The sequence below is a fragment of the Halichoerus grypus genome, chromosome X (genome assembly GCF_964656455.1).
Source record: "Halichoerus grypus chromosome X, mHalGry1.hap1.1, whole genome shotgun sequence".
NCBI classification, from domain to species: Eukaryota; Metazoa; Chordata; class Mammalia; order Carnivora; family Phocidae; genus Halichoerus; species Halichoerus grypus.
This window is the reverse complement of record NC_135727.1, coordinates 39,795,979-39,819,881: the sequence shown is the minus strand read 5'-3', so window position 1 is coordinate 39,819,881 and position 23,903 is coordinate 39,795,979. Positions and strand designations below refer to the sequence as shown.

The following is a 23,903-nucleotide window of genomic DNA, read 5'->3' as shown; positions in this document are numbered from 1 at the left end:
TACTGTGTGCTAAGCTCTTTATATACATTATCTTATTTAATCCTCACAATAAATCTTATTTGTTCCTTCATTCAACAGAACAAAACAAATCAGACCAAGTCTCTCTCCATGTGGAGCAAAGGAGACTGAGAAACTTCCTCCATCGAGGTAGGAGGAGAATCAAAGGAGTGGTATCTTGGAAGTCAAGCAAAGTAAGTTTTTCAAGAGAGTGAACAGCCATTTCAAATGCTGGAGGTAGGCCAAGTAAGTAGACTGAGAGATGATCATTGGAATTAGCAATGGACGTCGCTGGTGACCTTTATGAGAAAGGAGTGGTGGCAATGAAAGCCCGATTAGAGTAGATTCAAGAGAGAAGAGGAAAAGTGAAGATTTTCAGTATAAACAGCTATTTCAAGGGGTAATGCTGTAAGGGAAGCAGAGAAACGGGATGGCAACTATAGGAGAACATGACGTTGAGGGAGGGTTTGGTCATGCTAACAGCTAATAAGTAATGGAGCACTGACTTGGCGTCAGGCGCTACATCGATTGCTTTATGTGTATGACTTAGCCTATGCAATGACCATAGCAACCCTGTGAGTCAGCTACGACCACTCCAGGTCACAGATGCAGAAACTGAAGCTCAGAATGGTTAAGCCATTGGCTTGATGTAGGGCTTCTCAACCTTGGCATCTTGACACGTTGGGCCAGATAATTCCACGTTGTGGGGGAAGGGTCCTGTGCATTGTAGGATGTTTAACAGCATCCTTGTCCTCTACCCACTAGATGCCAGTAGCACCCCACCAATTATAGCAATCAAAACTGTTTCCAGGGGCACCTGGGTGGCTCAGTTAAGCATCTGCCTTTGGCTCAGGTCGTGGTTCCAGGGTCCTGGGATCGAGCCCCACATTGGGCTCCCTGCTTGGCGGGAGGCCTGCTTCTCCCTCTCCCACTCCCCCTGCTTGTGTTCCCTCTCTCACTGTCTCTCTCTCTCTCTCTGTCAATTAAATAAATAAATAAAATCTTAAAAAAAACAAGAAAACCCACAAAACTGTTTCCAGACCTGGCCAAATATTCCCTGGGGGACAAGAGTGCCCTTGGCTGTGAACCATGGGGTAAAGATCACACATGTAGTAAACGACAGAGCCAGGTCTTAAAAGATTGGTTTATCTGGCTCCAACACCTGTGCTCTCAACCACTGGACTTATTTGTACTACGAAGATGATAAATTTCCCCTACCCTCTTCTGGGTACCTGCAGATTTCTGGGAAGTATGAAGAGTGTCTGGCCACTGGGCCGAGTAAGTGCCTTCCTGCTCACAAGTTCTGTGGTTTGGGCTTGCATGTAGTCCCTGAATCTGACTCTCTCTCTTTCCCTCCCTCTTGTTCCCAAACACCACACACACACACACCCACACACACACACACACACACACATCCCTGGCCTTCATAATCAAGGAAAGTTTTTTTTCCCCACTCTGGAACCCCCTACCTAAGAGGAAATGGTTGTTGGACTAGATGATTCCTAAAGTGCCTTCTGGCTCTGATGTTCTGTGAGTTTCAATGTCCTCCCTTTCTTCAGGAGGTAAATGCTTTTTATGGAGGGGGGTGAGGGACAAGGGACACTTGAGGACCTTTGAGTTTGGAAGCTGGTCCAAAGCTCCCAGGCTGTGTTTGTTTCCATTTCTCCCATTGCAAAGAGCCAAGGGCCACTCTGGTTTGGGCCACAGGCACGGTGGGGCAGCGATCAGTGGTTCACGGTCACCCTGAGCTCCTTCAAGTGGGGCGGCCGCCTCCCCCTTGGGCTACAGAGGAGGTTCTGTTGCTCCAGCTGGGCTGGGCTGGGCAGGGCCCCCTCCCTGGGGGGTAGCAGCCTTGCGACTGAGCCCCGAGAGGTTGCCTCAGAGACCCGGCCTCCTGTGCCTCCGCGGGGCTGGCCGGGTGTGGGAGTGAGCTCTGTGCTTGGGGGTCCCAAGGAGCGGGGACTTCTGGGGACGATGTGAAGAGCCCGTGCGGGCCCCTGGGCCAGATCAAGTTCCCCTCGGGAATCTGGGAAACCGGGGACCCAGTGGAGGCCCTGTGGGAGCTGGTCAGAGTGGGGGCATTTTGTCATTAGGCTCGTTTACAGCCTGGCAGGGGGCTCTGTGACACTCCACGTTCTGCTTCCTCCAAGGAACCCTGGAGGCCTTCAAGCCCGGCTCCTCACTTCACAAGGGAGGAAGGAGACAGGCTTCCATCCTGCTCTCAGAGCTTTAGCTAGGTTTTGAAGCAATTTGGAAGGTAAAACTCAGTGAGCTGTTAGCTTGCCTCACCCCGGTTATCAATCACTGGAGCCACGGGCTCACACTTCCCACAGTGGATTTTATGAGGTCACTACACTCCCCAGCACATGTCTCCTAAACCAGTCCGGGTTAGGCATCGTGGGGCTCCGGGTGTCTTTGCCCTCCTGAGCCTCTCTGAGTCTCTATGTTTCTATCCATGTACGGGTGGGTACTTTTCAGGTTTGGGGGGGTCACTATCTATGGGGATATACAGGTTTAGGTACATTTCTGAGTTCATGGAGTGTCTGAATGGGTTTTAAGAAAAATAAACGTTGCTCTATGTGAACATGTGTGGCTTTTCTCTCTGTGTAGACTCAGTTAATAATTCTTCAACTGAATTGCAAAGGCTATGTTTAACCCCTGGCTTCCTTCCCTCCCTGAGCTTTGTGAAGTTTAAGGCTCTGTTCTTACAGCAAAGGGGCCCCGTCTGGGGAGCCTGTTTAAACCTGTCTCTTCCTTTTGTTTGCGTTCTTTTTGTCTCTCTATGGGGAAACCTGGCTCCTGAACCCTGGTTACCCCTCATTCCATTCTGGGCCCCATAGCATGTTTCTCCCCAGCTCCCTCCTTTGCTCATAGCTTTACTGGCATTTCCCCAGCAACACGTGAAGGGGGCAGCAATCAGTGACTGGTGTCAGCTCCAAGAGGGAACCCAACTAAAACAGTGGAATGCCAAGTCACTACAATTACTTGAACTAGCAAAGACATGCATGGGGACAGAGATCAGGGTTTCTTTGGTATGGACAGTAACTAAACATATACATTAATTTCCCTGGGGTCCAAAGGAATGAGCATTTTTTTTTCCTTTGGGTTTTCAAAAATTAAAGACTAAAACTAAGCTTGTAAAACAGGATTAAAAAGTGTAAAAGCTGTCATAGCAAAGCCAGGCGCTCAGTCAAGTCCGCGGAATGAGCCTGCTATGGTCACAGCTGGTAATTCAGCGTAAGGACACAATGCCGTAGATATCTCCACTGACCACGCTTCCAAATTTGTCTTAAGGGAAACAATGGCTTCCTTCTTTCGTGATTCCCAAACCCTACCTTTCGCTCATAACTCCTGTAACAAAATGTGTCAAGTAGGAAACAGAAGCTCTTTCAGAACCCACTGAGTTGGCCTTTCTCACTGGGCCCTGCACTGATGGCAGGAGCTCTTAGCATCCAGTGGAGAAAAGCATCCACAGTCTCCCCTGTAATCAAGACAAGGGTCACCTCTGTGCTGTGGACTCTACTTGGTTTGGGGATGAATTTTCCTCCTTTGGGATCAGTAGGGACTAACAAGTGGAGATACTCATTTCCAAGGAGTTAGAGGAATGTGAGGGGGAAAAGGAGCTAGCCCCGTCTTCCAGCTCATTAAAAAATAAATAAAAAGGTGATACATTCATCTAAAATGAAGCCCTCGTTATCCAATCACTGTTTTAGGTGAATGTGGATGTGTGTCTGTGCTGTGTGTTCAAGGCTGGAGAGAATCATTGAAAGAAACATAGGATCTGAGCAGCAGAAAATGACGCACACTTTCCAGTCTATGGTGCTAGGGGAGCTGGGATATGCCACATAACCTCTAAAAAATAGGGAGCATTCTACCTGCCTCTCATGTCTCTCTACTCCAATCCGCCCTGCACGACCCCCACCAAGTTCATCCTCCTAAAGAAACTTTTTTTGTCATAATATTAAAAAAATACTTTGTTTAATCACTCTAGTCCATACTAATATCTCCTTTTGAGGACCTGTGCTCTGCCTTCCAGACTTTCAATCAGATACAGTGCCTTGTAGTGTGTGTGTGTGTGTGTGTGCGTGCGTGCGCGCGCGCGCGTGTGTGTGTGTGTGTGTAGTCTCCCTAAATAGAGGTCTGGTCCTTGTAATATGTTTGCATTCCCCACAGTGCCTGCACCAATATTTAGCCCCCAGAGTGCTTTCTTAAATCATGTCTAATGGGCTCGAACCTCACACAACACAATGAGAAAAACAAAATACAGAACATAGTCTGGGACCTCTACCTCTATAAATAAAGGTGGCCATTAAATAAATGGTCATGTGCCCCATTTCTTAAAATAAAAGCTCTTTTGAAGAGATGACAGTGAAGCAAATTTCTGCAAAGCAATGCACATTTGTTCCCCATCGACTTCTACTATAGCTTAAGAGAGATGCCATGCAATTAATTTTCTTAAACAGTCTTGGAAGATTTCCATTAATGCAAGTCTTCTCAGAATAGACACCAAATGACTTCCCCGACATACACTTGGGACTTTCATCGACACCCATTTCCAATTCCATTGCAGTGAACTGCCATACAATGAGTGGCCTACACAGAGGGACGGCCCTGCACCAGAACTCTAACAACTGACATGACTCCACAAAACCTGTAGTCACAGACACAACCCAGGCTTTCCTGGTGTGTGCATTTTACTTTAGTTTTTATTTTAAAATTTTTTTTAAGATTTAATTTATTTATTTGTCAGAGAGAGAGAGCGCACAAGCAGGAGGGAGGGGCAGAGGAAGAGGGAGAAGCAGGCTCCCTGCTGAGCAAGGAGACTGATGTGGGGCTCGATCCCAGGACTCCGGGATTGTGACCGGAACCGAAGCTTAACCGCTTAACTGACTAAGCCACCCAGGCATCCCCTCTTCAGTTTTTAAAAGACAGGAGTATGAGGAAAACATTTTAAAACCCAGACAAGGATGTAAACAGATGCTATACATGCAGGCAGGAGTTACTTCTCACTGAGGCAGGGGAAGGACTATGAATTTACTGGTGTCTGGTCTACGTCTTAGCAGATTTTCTCCACCACAAGTGCCCCTCTCTTCACAACAATCCAACCCAAGTGAGCTCATCTGGTTATGGTCATGGGATGAAGAGGCTATTTGGCAGAGAGGAAAGAACACTGGGCAGGGGGGTGGAATACTTGTTTCAAATCTCAGCGATGCCACTTACAAGGGACCTTGGGAAAGTCTCTTAACCTCTCTGAAGCTGTTTCTTCTAAAAGTCTTCCTATTTAAAGTGAGGGTAAGAGCTTTCAGAGGCATGCTAGGAAAGCCTTTTATAAACTATAATATGCCACTTGGGGCTTGGATCCAACCTTCTCGGCTTGAAATTTTATGATTTTTACATTTCTTTACTATCTCACTTCTCCCAACTCCTGAGATTCTTATTGCTTTATTTTATGTAAAATTGCCAAGGTGAAGCTCTAAAGTTGATGGCGTGGCCATTCTATAGGGAAAGAGCAAAAGATTTCAAGGCAGTTATTTTTCTTTTATTCAAAGTTCTTTTGCCTCTGTTTGTGGGTCCCCATTTATTCTAAGTATGGTCTGGGTCAGTGGCTCCCAATATTTCTGATTGCCTACCTTTTTCAGTGAAAAAAAATTTGAGCATGCTTCCTCTCTTTCCGTCTGTCTCTCTTTCTCTCTTTACGTATATAATACACACAATATGATATATTATTAATAATTATTTAAATTATATACATGTCCTACTCCACATATATATAATGAAACACATAAGATACAGAACATGTAAAAAGATGAAACAGATCTCATGTCAAATGTCCTGTCGTGATGGCCTCATTATATTATTAGCTAACATTTCAAAGCACAATATACACTTACAACATACACTTAGGACAAGATTTTTCATTATTGAGAATGGGTGTAAATCCATATTTTATATAGTCTTCTTGATTATTCCTGCATTACTTTTTTTGCCACCTTCTGGCCGGGTATAATTAGATTGTCGTGGTTTTTACCTTATAATAAGGCTGATGGAAAAACTTAGTCTAAGAGTAGGAGAAGTGTGAGCCCTGCCATTTTCACATGCTCATGTTGTTAGTTTTATCTTTAAGACATGGTTTATTTGCAGGAATTTTCTTAAGCCACTTACCCATTTTGTAAGGGTTAATGTAGCTAGAGAATATAATCCATAAATCCACTTAACTGGGCCCAAGGAAATAGCAACATCTCTGGTATAGGTCCAGGGGAAAAAAATGTGAGGGCCCCAGCATCACCCCTCCTGTCTTGTGGGCTCCCGCTCTTCCCTCAGAATACCTTATGGGGCATATGCAACGGGAAAGCCGAAGACAGACGCACCGGATGAGGGAGCCCAGGACAGTATATGCACCACATATTCGACCGGCTTCATAATAGCAGTAAGAATGGCTAACACTCACATGGTCCCAGTGTACCGCACACTGTTGTAAGCACTTTACAGGAATTAAATAATTCAATCCAAATCTTAATTGCTTTCTAGACATTCTCAATTTAAATGGGGAGTTGTAGTATTTTCTTTTAAACTGTCAATGGACTGACTTGTGTACATGGCACTCCGTCCTTCCCCCAATTTTGGAGCCCACTGATCCAGGCTCTGAGGGTGAGAATCTCTGGGTAAGTGGGTACGCTTCTATAGAGTCCATCACAGCAGCTCTTTCTGACATCCTGCTGCTGTAGGCTGATGGAAATATTCTGCCAGGGCACTGTGCTCGCTGCCATTTGCCAAGAAGGACCAAGACACTGACTATATCTCATAATGATTTTTTTTTTTTAAAGATTTTATTTATTTATTTGAGAGAGAGAATGAGAGAGCGAGAGAGAGCACATGAGAGGGGGGAGGGTCAGAGGGAGAAGCAGACTCCCTGCTGAGCAGGGAGCCCGATGCGGGACTCGATCCGGAGACTCCAGGATCATGACCTGAGCCGAAGGCAGTCGCTTAACCAACTGAGCCACCCAGGCGCCCTCTCATAATGATTTTTTAAAGGTTTTATTTATTTATTTGAGAGAGAGAGAGAGAGAGAGAGAGCACAAGCCAGGGGAAGGGCAAGGAAGCAGACTCCCCACTGAGCAGGGAGCCCGACGCGGGACTCGATCCCAGGACTCTGGAATCATGACCTGAGCTGAAGGCAGACACTTGACTGACTGAGCCACCCAGGCGTCCTATCCCATAATGTTTTTAAACAAATCCTAAGTTTTCTTTTTAAAGATTTTATTTATTTATTTGACACAGAGACAGAGAGAGAGAGAGAGAGAGAGAGAGAGAGCACAAGCAGGGGGAGCAGCAGAGAGAAGCAGACTCCCCGCTGAGCAAGGAGCCTGATGTGGGACTCGATCCCAGGACCCTGGGATCATGACCTGAGCCGAAGGCAGATGCTTAATGACTGAGCCACCCAGGCGCCCCAACAAATCCTAAGTTTTAATATCCTGCATGAGGACATGCCTTTTGATGGATGGCCAAAAGTGGACTAGTGACACAGGAAGTGATCCTAGGCACCTGAAAGCAGAGGGGAGGAAGTGGGTGAGGACGCCATGGTGGGGACAACGGGAAGGAGGGATGGAGAGCTAGAGATGCCGGAGCAAGAGGAAGGGAAGCCTGGATGGCCAAAGGAGGAAGTTAGGAAAAGGGTAACCAGCTGGCAAGGGAAGATGATGGCAGACTCTACGAGGAGAAAATACGTCGCACACTGCCATGCAGGATGCTCGCCCATGTCTTGACAGCCAATGTCTCTGACATATGGTTCAGCGGGCCAGTCCAAGAAAAACCAAGTGGTCTCTAGAGATCTGTGCTCACAACTCCCCCCCAGGGATGCAGAGGGGACCCTGCTTCCTTTCATCAGAATGGCATACGTAATGTATTCAAGCAGTGCAAGGATCAAGCAATGCTTAAGCTAAAGAGTGAGTCCATGAAGCCAGAACTGTGGGAAGAAAGAATTCCCAGGCAAGGCAGGGAAGATATTTGGGGAGCATGGGTGGTGAGGAGACATCCCTGTGGTTCTCTTCAAATCACACCAGTCAGATGACCAAGGAGGGGGGGAGGGCCGCACATTCCCGCAAGAGTGCAGCTTCAGCGGTGAGAAACTTCCAGCATCGGCAGTAAAAGGCCCCAGCAATTGATTTACATCAGAGGCAGCTGCCAAGACACCGCTCCAAAGGGTAGGGCACTGTCAGACTTCGCCTTCCATATCTCCCTGCAACACTAGAAAGCACGATAAGACACCCTGGGGGCAAGGGACTGTCACAGTGCAGTAACGTAACGGTGTCTGACTTAGATGATCGGAGCCAGTGGCTTCTTTGAGATTACCCAGCCCAAACCCCTCATTTTACTTAGAGGTAAACTGAGACCCTGAGGGGGGAAGCATCAGCCCAAGTCACCCAGTTAGCAAAGCTCTGGCCTGGCACTGGGGTCTCTGGATATCTAAAGCGGGGCTCTTGACTCCACGACTGTGTATTATCGCCTCCTCCGGCTCCTTGGCTCCTTTCTAACAGAAGGTCCCTCACTAGTATGGATAATATATTCCATAAACCCCATACTGCCCCAGAATGATCAAAGAAGGGATTAAGATAACCACAAACATCTGCCAGGCTATGAGTGCACCTTGATTTGGTGCAGAGACACTACATTTTAACCTTATCGTCAATTATCCTGCACCTAAATAACTACAGTATATTGAAATACACAGAGACTTCCAATTTTTTTTTTTTTTTTTTTACCTCCCACCCCTACTGCCACCCGATGGCTACGTCCCTGCACAAAGGCTGTTCCTCTCCTCCCATGAGGCGAGAAGAACAAGGGAAACTCAAAGACTATCAACTCTGCAGAAAGCTAAGAGGCTCGGTGGAGAGGAGAGCGCAATCAATGTCAAAAAAGAAAGCCCGTGATTACCTTTGACTCACAATTATTCAAGAAGCCTCACCTTGGAGGAAGGACTCATTGCTGGTAGCAAAATAAAAGCATTCTGCCAAGTCCCTTGCCTTGGCAGGCACAGAGTAAGAAGCGACCACTCAAAAGAAGAGGGCAGCACCCAACGCTCAGAGGGGTTAGGTAGAACAAAACCCCAAAGCAAGCTATAGGAACCAGAGTGTGGGAAAGAGTGGGGTGCAGGGGGGGTCGGCTTACAGGTAACAGGATCTAGAAACAATATGGAAATGACTGCCCCAGCTCCTTGCCTACTTTTAGCAGAAGGGATTCCCCCAAGACAGTGGACTCTCATCTGCTTCACAGCAACCTCACAGCTAATCCAGGATGTGGAGAGTACGGCTGGACCCCTACCCATCCCAGCTGGTGGGTCAGTTGGTCAGTCCTTCACGAAACAGTTTGTAGTGTCTACTACCCCCGCAGAATCTAAAAAGACCCAGCCTCTACCCTTTAGGAGTTCCTAAGCTAGTGGAGAACAGACAAGTCAATAGCTTGCTATGGTTCAGCACGAGAGGAATAGCGAGAAAGGAGATAACCTCAGCCTTGCAGATCGCGGGAGGCTCCACATGGAGGTGAAGCCTGCGTTCGGTTTTAAAGGATGGGTAAACAGAAGCAAGCCAGCAGAGAGAGGGTGGACCCAGTGGAAGGAGAGTACATGGAAATGGAGTAGCATGTATAAAACCCAGAGCCCTGCTAAATAACATAGCAGATTCTGTGAACTGTAAAGGGTTCAGTTCATGAGTCTGGTTTGGTTGTGCTTTCTGAAGGAGGAAGCTCCTGGTGGTGAGAGCTGATGTGGGAGAGGCAGTCAAGCACCCGGCCACAGAGGACTTCCTAAGCCTCCTACTAGAGCTAAGATTTTACTGTGAGATCTACCGGGAGCCACTGAAGGATTTTGAGCAAGAGTTTCAGGATCATATTTATGTTCTGGAAAGATTATGACAGCAGAGTGGCGAACAGCTGGGAGAGAGTGAGTCTGGTGGTTGGAGGACCAGTCTGGGGGCTCGTAACATAATTCAGGCAAGACAATATACGGGCCTGGACTGGACAAATAAGTATGGAGACGGGTGGATGGATTTGGGCTTTGTTTCGGAAGATAAATGGACAGGATGTGATGATGAACTGGAGGTGGCGGTGGAGAAAAGTTTCTGGCTTGAGCAATAAAGTGCGTGGTGGTGCCATTTGCTGAGATAGAGAAGACAGCTAAGACTTAGGAAGGGGCATGTCTGGTGGGAGGTGATAGCGGAATTCTGTATGAGACATGGTTGTGGTGCCAGTAAAATTCCAAGCAGAGATAGCCAATAAGAAATTGACCACGCCAGGGACGCCTGGGTGGCTCAGTCGGTTAAGCATCTGCCTTCGGCTCAGGTCATGATCCCAGGGTCCTGGGATCGAGCCCTGCATCGGGCTCCCTGCTCCGCGGGGAGTCTGCTTCTCTCTCTCCCTCTGCCTGCTTGTTTTCTCTCTTTCTCTCTCCCTGTCAAATAAATAAATACAGTCTTTAAAAAAAAAATAATAATAATAAAAGAAATTGACTATGCTGACCTGAAACTAAGGAGAAAGGTCTGAGCTAAAGGTAGAGATTTAATATTTATCATTGTATGGGAGGCAGTGGAAATCCCTGGCATCTCTGAAACCACCCTAAGAGAGGCCTCTTATGAGCAGAGAAGTAGGATGAGGACAAAACCCTGGGGAATCCCAATCAGAGTAGGAAAAACACGAGGAGAGAAGAACATCATGAAATCCAAGGGAACAGAGTGTTTCAGGAAGGTGTCTCGTGCAGCAGTGAGGCGACAGGAGATAAAGACTGAAAAATGTCCATTTGGATCAGCAGGTTACTGGGGCCCCGTGTTTGCAGCAAGGCCAGCCCGCGGAGGGCCGAGGAGTGGGTGGACAATGAAGGCAAGCGGCTTCAGTACAGGCGGCTGGAGCAAGGCCCGGCCACCCAAGGAGCTCACGAGCAACATAAGCTTCGCCTTGGGAGCGGTAGAGGATAAGGACACTGGTGTGCGTGGTAGTGGTCGGTCAGGGTAGGGGCGTGGGGGGTGGGCACACAGGGAGAAGGGAAAGATGTCCACCAAAATTGCCCAAATCAGGAGCCAATGGAAAGGCCTCTGGGTAGCTATGGCACCAGTCCGCTGACATGGGGAACGCCAGCTATTTGCAAGAGGAGAGTCAAACAAAACTAAACCAAACCAAACCAAACCCAAAAAACAAAACTAGTGGTCAATGCATCTGGGCCTGGAATTCATGGGAAACACACAGTTTTTCACAGAGAAGAAGCAGGAAGCAGGCTGCAGATGAGGAGATAAAAGACCCGGGGTGTTTCACGTGAAACTCTCTAGCTAGGACACAGCGCTAAAACAGGGACAAACAGCCTTTATGGGAAGGGCGGGGCATCCCAATATTCCCCAAGGTTTGGGATTATCTGTGACAATGCTCCTTTAGGTGGCATGCATAATTTGGAGCTCACCATGCTGTATATAAATGCCAGCCGGAACACCGCAAAAACAGGGGAAAGTCTGAAATCGTATTAAGGAATACAGGAGGATCGGAACAAAACACACAGTCCCACCAGCTCCCAACTCAAGCACACACCGATGCAGTACAATGCAGAGACAACTTGCAAATCCAGTAGGGAAAAAATGGGAAGAGGTGGAGATGGAAAATGGATATTTTTTGTTCAATCTAATGCACCCCCACCAAAAAAATATACTAGGGAAGAGAAAAACTCTAAAGAATGGTTCTCCGAGTTAATAAAACATCCCCCCACCCCCTGCCCAGAAAGAAAACTGAAAGTCAAATCGTTAAGTCCAAATTTCAATGTCCAGGGGGAAAAAAAGAAACCCTTTCTTTAACATTAGCAGGTATGCTCTCTTTTCAAGTTGACATTCTCCTGAAGGAGGCTAAGTAAGTTTCACCATTGACAGGCTAGTGAGCTTGGCCAAGACACTTGTGGCCTAGAGATAATACGGACCCTGCGAGAAGATGCTTTGGGAAAGTACCAAAGCAGTACACCAATGTTAGGCAAAGGCTTTTTTTTTTTTTTTAGATTTTTTTATTTATTCATTTGAAAGACAGAGAGAGCACAAGCAGGGGGAGAGGCAGAGGGAGAAGCAGACTCCCCGCAGAGCTGGAAGCTTGACGCGGGGCTCGATTCCAGCACCTGGAGATCATGACCTGAGCCGAAGGCAGACACTCAACCATCTGAGCCACCTAGGCGCCCCTAGGCAAAGGCTTTTTACCAGGCAGGGCAAACCCTCGAGAAAGCAGTTCGAGAGCACGTAAGCCAGAAGGGGGTTGGTTTGCCGTTGTGCAGGAGTGTTAGGTGTTGTGTAAATGTCCTAGTCAGTTCAAGAGGCCTTTGGCAAAGGAAAAGTACACACTGCCCAGCAAGCTATGTACTTGATGTTTCCCCAAGGCAGGAGGCAGGCCTGCCAAGGGCTGCGGCATATCTCAGGGGTGACCCCGACGTTCCATTCCCCCCAGCTCGCAGAGCTCGAAGGGAACAGCTTGAAATCCAAATGGGGCCCGCTGCTCAGCTAAGGAAAACAGTCTCAAATCTTTCTGACATCTGCACAAAAGGGGTACTGAGGGGCTGTCCTGCAGGGTCAACAGTGCTGGAGCCAGTTTAAACAATCCTGCTTGGCCCTGGGAAGGCAGGGGGGTAGAGAGAATGACGCAAAGGGACCTGGTGGCCCGGGTAGCTTCAAGCATCCGTGCTCACAGGGTCTGCCTCACATGCACTGGCCTCCTGATCTATCTGGGAAATAGGACATCCCTGGTCTTGACTCATGAATTACAGCTGGGTCTGCTTCAGCAACCTGGATAAACGTTCCCAGCAACTACAGACTTCACAAACTCTAGGACCATGTTTAACTGGGCGGGCTCTGAACCTTTTAAATATTGAGAAAAAAAATCAGTGCGGTGATATTCTATTTTCCCCAGTCCCGCAGCCCTTCAGCCGCTCATGTTTTCAAAGGAGAAGACAGACGAGGGCTCCAGATGCTTGGAAGCCAAATGAAAGCTCCTTACTGAGGAAATCCACTGCCTTCCATCTTCAAAGATCAAACTCTCAGCCAGAGGTTAAACAATGCGGTCATCTTTGGCATGTTTGTCTGGTGTGGGACTAACTTCTGTTCAGATATATAATAAGATTTTCTACTTTTAAAGGCTCTGCACCCCCAACCAACAGCCCAGATGTGCTTCTCAGTTCCCTGGTGGCGGGGTCTGACCGACTTGCCTCCTGTCCTCTACAATCTGCCAGGAAATGCCCTTTGGCGGCAAACTGCAAATCTCATCCGCTTCCACTTGGGCCATTTTTTATTTATGATATCTTTGCAGAGGAAAGGTAAGTCAGTCAGAATCATTCATTATGAAAGTGGGCAGAGGACATGTCCAGGAAATTCACAGAAGAAATACACATGTTCCATGAATATGGCAAAAGACACCTAAACTCACATGCAGTCTGGGAATCGGGAGGATTTTCACCCATATTAGCAAAAATATCAAATGTGGACAAGGGCGTAGACACGTGGGCACTCCTGTACAGTGCTGATGGGAGTGTAAATTGGAGTATTTTGTGGGGTAAGTGAGCACTAGCTTTGAGAGCTAAAACTCTTTATTACCTTGTATCTGGAAATTCTGATCCTATAAGTACAAGAAGATCTGTTTGTGGATTTCCACTGGGGCACTGCCACTTTTTAAAACAGGAAACATTTGGAAACAACCTAAGTGTTCATCAAAAGGGGAATGAATGGCTGGATTAAACAATGGGGGAGAGAAAAAGATCTTAAGGACATATTAAATGGCTAAAAAAAAAACACCCCAAAACAAAACAAGGCACAGAATATATACTTATGATTGTAGTTTGGAAAAAAAAAAACCCAGAAAATGAAACTATTTTTGTTCATATTTCTACATCTCTGATTATGTACAGGAAAAGACCAGAAAGACAACAGGGGGACTGGAGTCTCAGAGGAGACTTCTGCTTCCCTTCTATTGCTTGTATGTTGTTTAAGAATGTATTCATATATTTATTATAGAACCATCTTTTTTCTAAAGTGTTTCCTGGTTGAAGATCAGAGGCAGAGGCATGGGCCTCGGTGGCTACAGTGAACATGACTTCTCCGGGAGGCAACAGTGGGTAAAAGTAAATAGGCAAGAAATCAAAGGATCCAGGTAATAGTCTGAATCTGTCATCAATTTGCTGTGTGACCCCGGGAAGTCATTTTCCTTCTCAGAGTCTGCTTTCTCTATACAATCGGTGGATAAGATAAGAAGCTCACTAAGATACTGTCTTTTTCTGATATTTTAGGATTCTCTAAGTCCCTTTAATGTATAATGGGTCTGGTCCCTTTTGATGAGGAGATGGTTTTTTCTCTTCCTTCAAATTCTGGCATAGTTTGATATTTCACTTTACTCCAAATGGAAGATAATGAAAGAGAAGGTGGAGTGACCGCTCTGTTCCCTGTTTGGCCATGTTTTTGAGGGTCTGGTTGACCTATTTATGCTCCCTCCCTTTGACAGTGTAAGCTCTTAGGCATTTTTTAATGTGATCAGAGTGCAGACACAATGCTGCAAGTCAGAAGATCTGAATTCTACAGAATGGCTATAAATCCCGGGGACATAGATTATATTTCATTTTGTAAAAATGAACCCCCTCGAATGCTTTTTTCCTGAGTTACACTAAAGATGTCGGTTTATTCTCTGAGAGTCAGGGGTACAAATCATCTGGGGCAATGCTTCCCATATGCATACACAAGGGCTGATGGAAACACTCTGCTGACTCACTGTACTCCCTGCAATTTGCCAATAAGGACCAAGACACTGAATATATCCCAGAATGTTTTTAAATAAATCCTAGCTTCTAATATAATATCTACAAATCATTCTTTATGGGCAGTCACCCGGATTTTTGGACTTTAAGGCTACCCTGGAAACTCTTTTTTTTTTTTTAAAGGTTTTTATTTATTTATTTGTCAGAGAGAGAGAGAGAGAGAGCTCAAGCAGTGCTCACATCCCTGGTGTGTGGATAACCACTGGACCACTTGTTCCCCAGAGGGAAGGACCAAGTGGCTAAAAATGAGCTATGAAAATGTACATCTAGGGCGCCTGGGTGGCTCAGTTGTTAAGCGGCTGCCTTCGGCTCAGGTCATGATCCCAGGGTCCTGGGATCGAGCCCCACATCGGGCTCCCTGCTCAGCAGGAAGCCTGCTTCTCCCTCTCCTGCTCCCCCTGCTTGTGTTCCTATTCTCGCTGTCTCTGTCTCTGTCAAATAAATAAATAAAATCTTTAAAAAAAAAAAAGAAAATGTACACCTATCTACAAACATAATCTGGTTCTTCACAACCTAATTGGCTTTTGGAAATACTCCAGATGAAACCTTGAGGAAACGTTGGCATTAAGTCAATGGAGGAAACCTCTTCCTGCTCCCTCAGAGACCTTGACCAATCTAGTTCTGCCTCTCATCTGGTTAGCAAAGCTCCTTCCAGCTGGTCCTCATCACTTTGCTTATTCCATGAAGTCACAAGAGTAAATTCTAAGCAGTTTAATTCTATAGAAAACACGCACACGCACACGCACACGCACATGCACACGTCGGATCGCAACTCCTTTGACATTGTGTCTTTCAGCAATGGAAGAAGCCACTTACTCTCGCTCCTTTCTCAGGAAAGCATTTACAGCCACCACTACAGTCTTGGCCCCCACATGGCTTTCCATAGGACTTCTTCTCGCCCTATTTAAAAAAAAAGAGAGAGAGAGAGAAAAAAAAGTTAGTAAACCATGTGAACAAAGAAGCGATGTAGCCCCGGGGAACCTAACCCTTAGCTACACTCCTAACCAAGTAAATTTAGAGTGGCTTAATCATCTCATTTGATGGTGTCATGAGTCACACTGGATTTGTGTATTTGGTGTTCATGGAGAAAGCAGTAGCTATAGCAGAGAACTTGAGAGAAATTTCGAGTGCTAGAAACGTGATGATAGATGAAAATGGCCACCCTGTACTCTGCTCCTGGAATTGTGCTCCTCAGGCTCTACTTTCAACACATCATTCAAACCTTACAGTAACACCCCTGTGCCCCAGTTAGTCAGACCCAAATGCCTCACCTGGTAATGTACAGTATACCCTCGACTGTTCAACTTCCTTTTTTCTTATCTGCTTGATGATGAGGATGATGATGCGGATTACTGGCTGAATTTCTACAAAGCCCCTGTGTGACCTGACCTGCACTGACTCTCTCTAACCTCATCTCTTCACTCTCTCCCAGGCTGACTCTGCTTCAATCACACTGGTATTTCATTCTATAAAAACTTAAGCCTGTTTATGCCTCAGGGCCTTTGCCCTTCCTGTTATTTCTGCCTGGAATGCTCTTCCCCTAGATGTTGGTTTTTTATTATTATTATTATTATTATTATTATTATTATTATTATTGCTGGCCTCTTTTCATCAACCAGGTCTTAGTTCAATTGTCTACTCTCAGAGAGACCTTTCCTGACTACTCAACCTAAGGCAGCCCCCAGTTCCTTCCAATCATATCACTGTGCTCTCTTTTCAACATTAAACATTCTCTCTCCCGCCCCCCCACTAGAATGTAAGCTCCACGTAAGTAGCGACCTTATCTATATTGTCCAATGTTATATCCCCAATGTCGAAAAGAGCGGATGGCACATAGAACGTTTTGATGACCATCTGAATGGAGCTGGGATTTGAACCCAGGTCTGACTAACTCCAAAGCCCTGACCTTAACCCTTGGCCTTAGAGTTTTCTAAGTCCTCTGTCTACCAGAGCCTCAATGCAAGGGTTTAGAAATAAGGAAACTGCCATTCTGACCCTATCCACCTTGGGGGGGGGGCGGAGCAAAACATAAATTCTAACTATTATCTGTAACAAGAGCTTTATCTCTGGGATAGATTTAGTATCATCCAACTTTTTTTTGTTTAATGTTGGCTGTTCTTTTTTTTTTTTTTCTCAAAAGAGAAAGGCACATTTACGAGCCCTGCCTCATGCTTAATCATTCTTGCCTCTTTGTACTGTGAGTCTTTTCCTAATTCCCAGGGAGCAGTGTGAGTTTCTCAGATGGTCTTTTATCTCTGTAGACATTCCCACAACACTTTATCACCGCAACACCTCAGTAATAAGGTAGTGGTGGCAGAGCTCTGACAAAATATTGCTATTTTAGATTCCAAACACCTTCTTGATATGAGATATTTTATCTCTTATATGCCTTTGACATGGTAAGTGTTATTGTACACTTTCCAGTTTGCCTTCCATTTTACGGCATACAGGACAGGCAAGTATTCATGAGGGTGAGATCAAGAGGCGCTGTGGGGGGAAGAAGTTGGGGTGGCTGGCGTAGCATAAAGAACAGAGAGACAGACCTTCACCTACGCTGTCACCTTCGTCTCCTGCCGAGTACTATATTTCATGGGGTAACGGGTAATTTGTATTTGCTTCCACATATATTTCTGTATTTTCCAAGCCATCTTCAGCGAGCATATATAATTGGTAAGGAGAAAAACAATTATGTTACTAAATGATCCAAGTCACCCCCTTCGAGGGAGAGGACTCAGCAGGCATTGCCAGAGCTGATTGGATATCAGTTTGGAGCTATGTATGGCCTACTTCCAAACAGTGCCTTTTGGGTGTCCCACAAAATTTGTCTGTCATGGACCCAACGTTTCCAGATCACTCGTATGGAGCAAGGGAGCTGGCTAAGACAGGGGATAAAATCCTATTCACGGGAGCTGGGCAAAAATGGAAGGGACAGAAGCTAAGGTTTCTTGGGAACTTGGCCGAACAAGGAGGCAGAGACACCCAGCTAACAGACAGGAAGCCATCACTGCCCTCAGTCACTGAGGGAAGTAACCAGAGAAGCCCCACTGGCCACAAGGCAATTTCCTGTAATTCTGGCCCTGACAGTTCCCCCAGGAGTCTTCAATTACAGTGAGGGCGGGGAGGAATGAAAGGAGTGGCTTCCAGGGAACATGACAAGACCAGGCTCTGAGGAAGTTTCTTCCCTCTCCTGGCTTGTCTGCGGACCCTCCAACCCCTGCTCCACCAGGCCACATCACTGGTGTCATTCCCGTCCTGGAATGCTCCCTGCTTCCTCTCCAAACCCAACCCCCTCCCCACATCCACAGAAAATTCGAACTGGAAAGGCCCTGAGAGATCATCAAATACAGGATGATCTTCATTCTATCAGACCGGCGCACCATTTTTTTTTTTACTGTAAGTATTTCTTGTTCTTTCTTGCTATCCTGAAAAGAAATTCGTCGGAATCAGTGATAATGAAGATGTAAACAGTACTTTAAATAGCACATATTATGCCATAACTCTATTGCAAAGCAAAAACGGAAGTCATTTATAATGAAACAATATGTATTCTAATCTGTAAATGCTCATACGTCGCTTCCTTAGAAGACGTGATGAAGTTGTCAGAGGCTAGCAGCTCAGTGCAGGATCACTATGAATGGGACAGACAGCTGAAGCAGAATGACCCTGGGATGTGGTATCAGTGACTCAAGCACCATGAATACAGTTGCTATTACCACGGTACTAATGCGCGGTAAAGTTCTGGGGAAAAAAAGTTCAATATTTCCTTTGTTTATTGTGTAGCTTTAATCAGTAAAAACAAAACCATGAAAAATTCATCTGGAGATGTAATGCTATGTTCTAGGCTCAGATAATTATAAACAAGAGTTTTCACTTTCATGAATGTCCAGAGGTCTTCTAAAGGTAGGGCAAGATACAAGACAATTCTTTTTTTTTTTTTTTAAAGATTTTATTTATTTATTTGACAGAGAGAGACACAGTGAGAGAGGGAACACAAGCAGGGGGAGTGGGAGAGGGAGAAGCAGGCTTCTTTCTGAACAGGGAGCCCGATGCGGGGCTCGATCCCAGGACCCTGGGACCATGACCTGAGCCGAAGGCAGACACTTAACGACTGAGCCACCAAGGCGCCCCAAGACAATTCTTCATAGTGTGCAGAACACCTGTCATTCCTGGCTCCTACCTAAGAGCCACCCCCCAATCATTTTCACAACCAAAACTGCCCTCACAATTTCCAAAATACCTCCTAGGAGTAGGGTACTTCTGGTAAGAACTAGTAGTCTAATCCACATCACTCATTTTCCAGATAAGAACCCTGAAGGAAAGAACTTTGGTCCAGATCACACTGTTAGCGAGTGAACCCTCATACTTCGGATCCTAATTCCACATTCTTCCCACTATTCCATACCTCTCAAGGCCAAGTTCAAGTTCCGTATCTTCCATGAGCACTCTAGCTCAGCAAAATGACATAGCAGGCCCACCCACTGGGCAAGTGTCACATGTCGCTGAGGGACAGTCCTTGCAATGTTTCTGAGGTTGCATGGTTGAGAGGCTTGTTTCCTCAACCAAACAATGATGTTGATAAGGGAAAGGTCAACCTATTTTTACTTCTCTGGGTATTCCCACAGTGTTAGAGGGGCGACCTACGTTCTAGCCATTACCTGGGACAGTGTACCTTGGATAAGCATATAAGCTCTGGAGTCAATCTGTAGAGGCTTAAATCCCAGCCTAGTTGGGATTGATCTGAGACAAGTGACTTAAAATGTCAAATGGAAATGGCAACAATATCTGCTGTCTAGGGATTGGTTGGAGGATTCAATAAGATAAAGCACGGGGGCACCTGGGTGGCTCAGTCGTTGAGCATCTGCCTTCAGCTCAGGTCATGATCCCAGGGTCCTGGGATCGAGCCCCGCATCGGGCTCCCTGCTCAGCGGGAAGCCTGCTTCTCCCTCTCCTGCTCCCCCTGCTTGTGTTCCCTCTCTTGCTGTGTCTCTCTCTGTCAAATAAATAAATAAAATCTTAAAAAAAAAAAGATAAAGCACGCAAAGCACAGTGCCTGGCTCATGGTGAGCACTCGGTGTCAGTTATTATTATTACATGGATATTAGCTATGCCACACTCTTGCATATCTGTAACACCCTGGCCTCCCTCTGGAGCTGAGAGTCAAGTGGGATGCAACGATATATCCATGCCAATTTGTCTACGGCTGATATCCACTCAGCTTGGTTAGGATATCCATTTGGATTTGTTGATATCTGCATATAATTGATCGTGTAGTATTTTTAATAGCACCAGTATCTATCTATCATCAGTATCACATCTATCCATTTGCTGATGCTGGTTCCCTTGTCCAAAATGCCTCCCCTACCCCCTTTTCCCATTTATCACAAACCAAACTTCTATGCATTCTTCAAAACCCAGCTCAAACACCATCGTCTTGGTGAAGACCCATTCCAACCCCCCTTCCCGCCACGACCCAGTGCCAGTTTTTCCCTCTCAGTGATTTCTTTTTTTTAATATTTTATTTTGTTTTGTTTTAAGATTTTATTTATTTGTTAGAGAGAGAGAGATAAAGGGAGAGAAAAAACACAAACAGGGGAAGCAGCAGGCAGAGGGAGAGGGAGAAGCCAGCTCCCTGCTGAGCAAGGAGCCCAACTCGGTACTCGATCCCAGGACCCCGGGATCATGACCTGAGCCGAAGGCAGACGCTTAACCGACTGAGCCACCCAGGTGCCCTCATACGGTAACTTCTGAGCAGAGAATAGTGTTTCTTTAAGCATGGTCCTTGGGCCAGTGTCATTAGCTCTGGAAACCTGTTAGAAATGTAAATTATTGCCCCCTCCTAGACCTAATCAATCATAAACTTCAGAGTGGGGCCCAGTAATCTGTGTTTTAACAAGCACTTTGGGTGATTCTGCTGCACAGAAAAGTTTGAGGACTCCTGCTAGAGAAAATGAGGGAGTGAGCTAAGTAGTTAATCTGGGGTAAGAGTGTTCCAGGCAAAGGGAAGAGCAAGAGCAAAGGCGGGAGATGAGAGAACATGCTTGATGTTTTGGCTGAGCAGCAAGGAGGCCAGAGTGCTGGGATGGAGTAAAAGTGATAGAAATGATGATGAGGTCAGAGATGTAATAGGAGCTAGATCGTGAAAGATTTTAGAGACCACTGTAAGAACTTTGCCTTTAGAAACAAATGAGCAAAGGGGAAAAAACGAGAGGCAGAGAGACAAATCAAGAAGGAAACTCTTAACTCTAGAGAAAAAACTGATGGTTATCAGAGGGGAGGTGGGTGGGGGGATGGGGGAACGAGGTGATGGGGATTAAGGAGGGCACTTGTTCTGATGAGCACAGGGTGATGTATGGAAGTGTTGGAGCACTGTATTGTACACCTGAAACTCATATTACACTGTATGTTCACTAACTGGACTATAAAGAAAAACTTTAAAAAATGGTTTTGAGGGTGCCTGGGTGGCTCAGTTGGTTAAGCAACTGCCTTCGGCTCACGTCATGATCCCGGAGTCCTGGGATCGAGTCCCACATCGGGCTCCCGGCTCAGCAGGGAGCCTGCTTCTCCCTCTGACCCTCTCCCCTCTCATGCTGTTTCTCTCTCTCTCACTCTCTAATAAATAAATAAATAAAATCTTAAAAAAAAAAATGGTTTTGAGCCCAGGAGTGACATCTCCTGTTGGAGTAGCAACTTTGAAAGGGAGGTCAAGGATTCTGGTTTTGAGGGCACCTGGGTGGCTCAGTCAGTGAAGCATCTGCCTTTGGCTCAGGTCATGATCTCGGGATCCTGGGATCGAGCCCAGCGTTGGGCTCCCTACTCAGCGAGGATCTGCTTCTTCCTCTCCCTCTGTTCCTCCCCCCACCCCCGCTTGTGCTCTCTCTCTCTCTCGCAAATAAATAAAATCTTAAAAAATACATTTGGGGTGCCTGAGTGGCTCAGTCGGTTAAGCATCTGCCTTCAGCTCAGGTCATGATCCCAGGGCCCTGGGATCGAGCCCCGCATCGGGCTCACTGCTCAGCGGAGAGCCTGCTTCTCCCTCTCCCTCTGCCTGCCACTCTATCTGTGCTCTCTCTCTATCTCTCTGTCAAATAAATAAATAAAATCTTAAAAAAAAAATACATTTGAGAATTCTGGTTTTGAGATGTCTGGTAGACATCTAAGTGGAGAAGTCAGATGGCTAGTAGATTCCGTAGGTCAGCTAGCTATGGAATCTGGAGTCCCAGGGAGAATAACTAGCTTGGACATGTACGCGTAGTGCTTTGGTCAGTACAGACTTGACTCTGTTATAGTCACAAACCCCAAATATCAGTGGTTTAAAACAACTAAGGTTTATTTTTTATTCATGTCACGATCCAATGAGGGAGAGGTGGGTCTCCTTAGTGGCTTTTTTTTTTTTTTTCCCAAAGGTGACTTGGATTTTCAAGCTGCATCTGTGTAGCAACTCCACTCCCTCAGTTGCTAAAACTTTCTCTGAATTTCCCCCTGATGTGTTCTGTTCATATTGCCCTTTGCAAGAACTAGACACGGTGGATGACCTAAGAGCATGGAAAGTAGGAGAGAACAGGGATTATCTGGTGAGCACCGTCTCTGCCACCATGGGTGTGTATATAAAGCCACAAGACTAGATGATACTACCAAGGGAGGAAATGTAGGGAAAGAGTGACAAACCATGCTAAATTGTTGATAAGTCAAGTAAAATGCGGGATGAGAACATACCAACTGATTTAGCCATGTGACAATCTGGACCACAGCAATTTCAGGAAGGAGAACCAGGGAAACATGGTAGGACTGCAAGGCAGCTCTAAGGGCCCACTTGAGGTGAGTGGTCATGAACTTAAAGGAACACCAGTTATCAACACTGTGAGGTTTTCTTTAGCCTTGTTCAGCCATGTGGGTATAGATGCAGATTAGCGGAAGAAATGGATTTAATCAAAGTTGGGTTCTGTTAGGTGAGAGTGATAAAGGACAAGAAAGGCAAGGGATTCAAAGGTATACAGAACAAAGGAATTGTAATGGTGGACCATGGAATCTAGGCTTCCTAAGGAGGGAAGTGAGCACAGGCAGGCAGTGGGTAAGAGGCAGTGAAAAGGGTAATAGAATCGATGGATGATGGATTCTGGCGAAGTTGAAGAAATGTGTGGGTTTCTGAGTTGTGACCGGATCTCGGAAGAAAGAAGAGGTGATGCCATAGAGAGGCTAGGGACTGTTACTACTCTACATAGTGCAAAATGAGATAGAATGGAATAGAATAATTTCTCCTTGAAGTGTCTCGGTAAACGGTTGAAATGGTTGTTCAATCCTGGTTTCATACAACGTAACAGAACTATTCCGTTTTGGTAACTTGAGGTTTCTTCAAAATACCTTTCACACCAAATCTCATGTGATTTCCTACCACAAGTCTGAAATGGGTATTTCAGACGTACAGGTATGTGTAGAAACATACACCCATACACAATATTACAATGATTTCTTTATATCTTCAACTACCCTCCCAGACAGTAAGTTCCTCTAAGATTGAAGACTTTGATTTATTCACCATAAGGCAAATCAATTTAAAACCAACCCTCTAAGCCTCGATGTTGTGAACTATAAAATAGGGATAAATTTTACTTCGTACGTTTCATGAGGTTAGAGATAATGTCCCTAGCAAAATGCCTGGCACATCTAGTATGCTCGACATATGTTAGCTGGTATTATTTATAGTTCCAGTATCTAGCACTGTGCCTGCCCTACCTCACAGGGGCCCACTCAGTGACTGATCTGCATTTTCAAGATGAGGAAATGGAGGCTGAGCTGTCAGTGACTTCTTCCATATTGGAAGTTCAAGTGTCAGAGCTGGGATAGGAACTCTGGTATCCTCACTCTCTGTCTCGTTTGTTGTTGTTTTTTTTTTTCCCATCAGAACCACTGCCACTAGTTCCAGGAATTAGCCTAAAATTGAGGAGTCAGGAAAAGAAAGATAAGGGTCAAGAGAGAGGTGCCCATTTTCTTCTTTTGCATTTTCTAAATCAACATTGGTCTACTTGCCTTATAATAATACTACTTGTATCATTTCTACACTTTCTAAACAACCTTCATATATGATTCTCATAAATCTTTTTGGAAC

The 23,903-nt window shown here is 45.8% G+C and overlaps 1 protein-coding gene across 2 annotated transcripts in view; it reads right to left on the bottom strand.

The window, feature by feature from the left end:
* Window positions 1–23,903, bottom strand: part of COL4A6 (collagen type IV alpha 6 chain) — a 274,523-nt gene that overhangs the window by 129,333 nt on the left and 121,287 nt on the right. For both annotated transcript variants that reach the window (XM_078065428.1, XM_078065427.1), the window contains exon 3: window positions 15,617–15,700. In XM_078065428.1, the coding sequence (XP_077921554.1) occupies window positions 15,617–15,700 (84 nt within the window). The remainder of the gene's footprint in view (window positions 1–15,616; window positions 15,701–23,903) is intronic.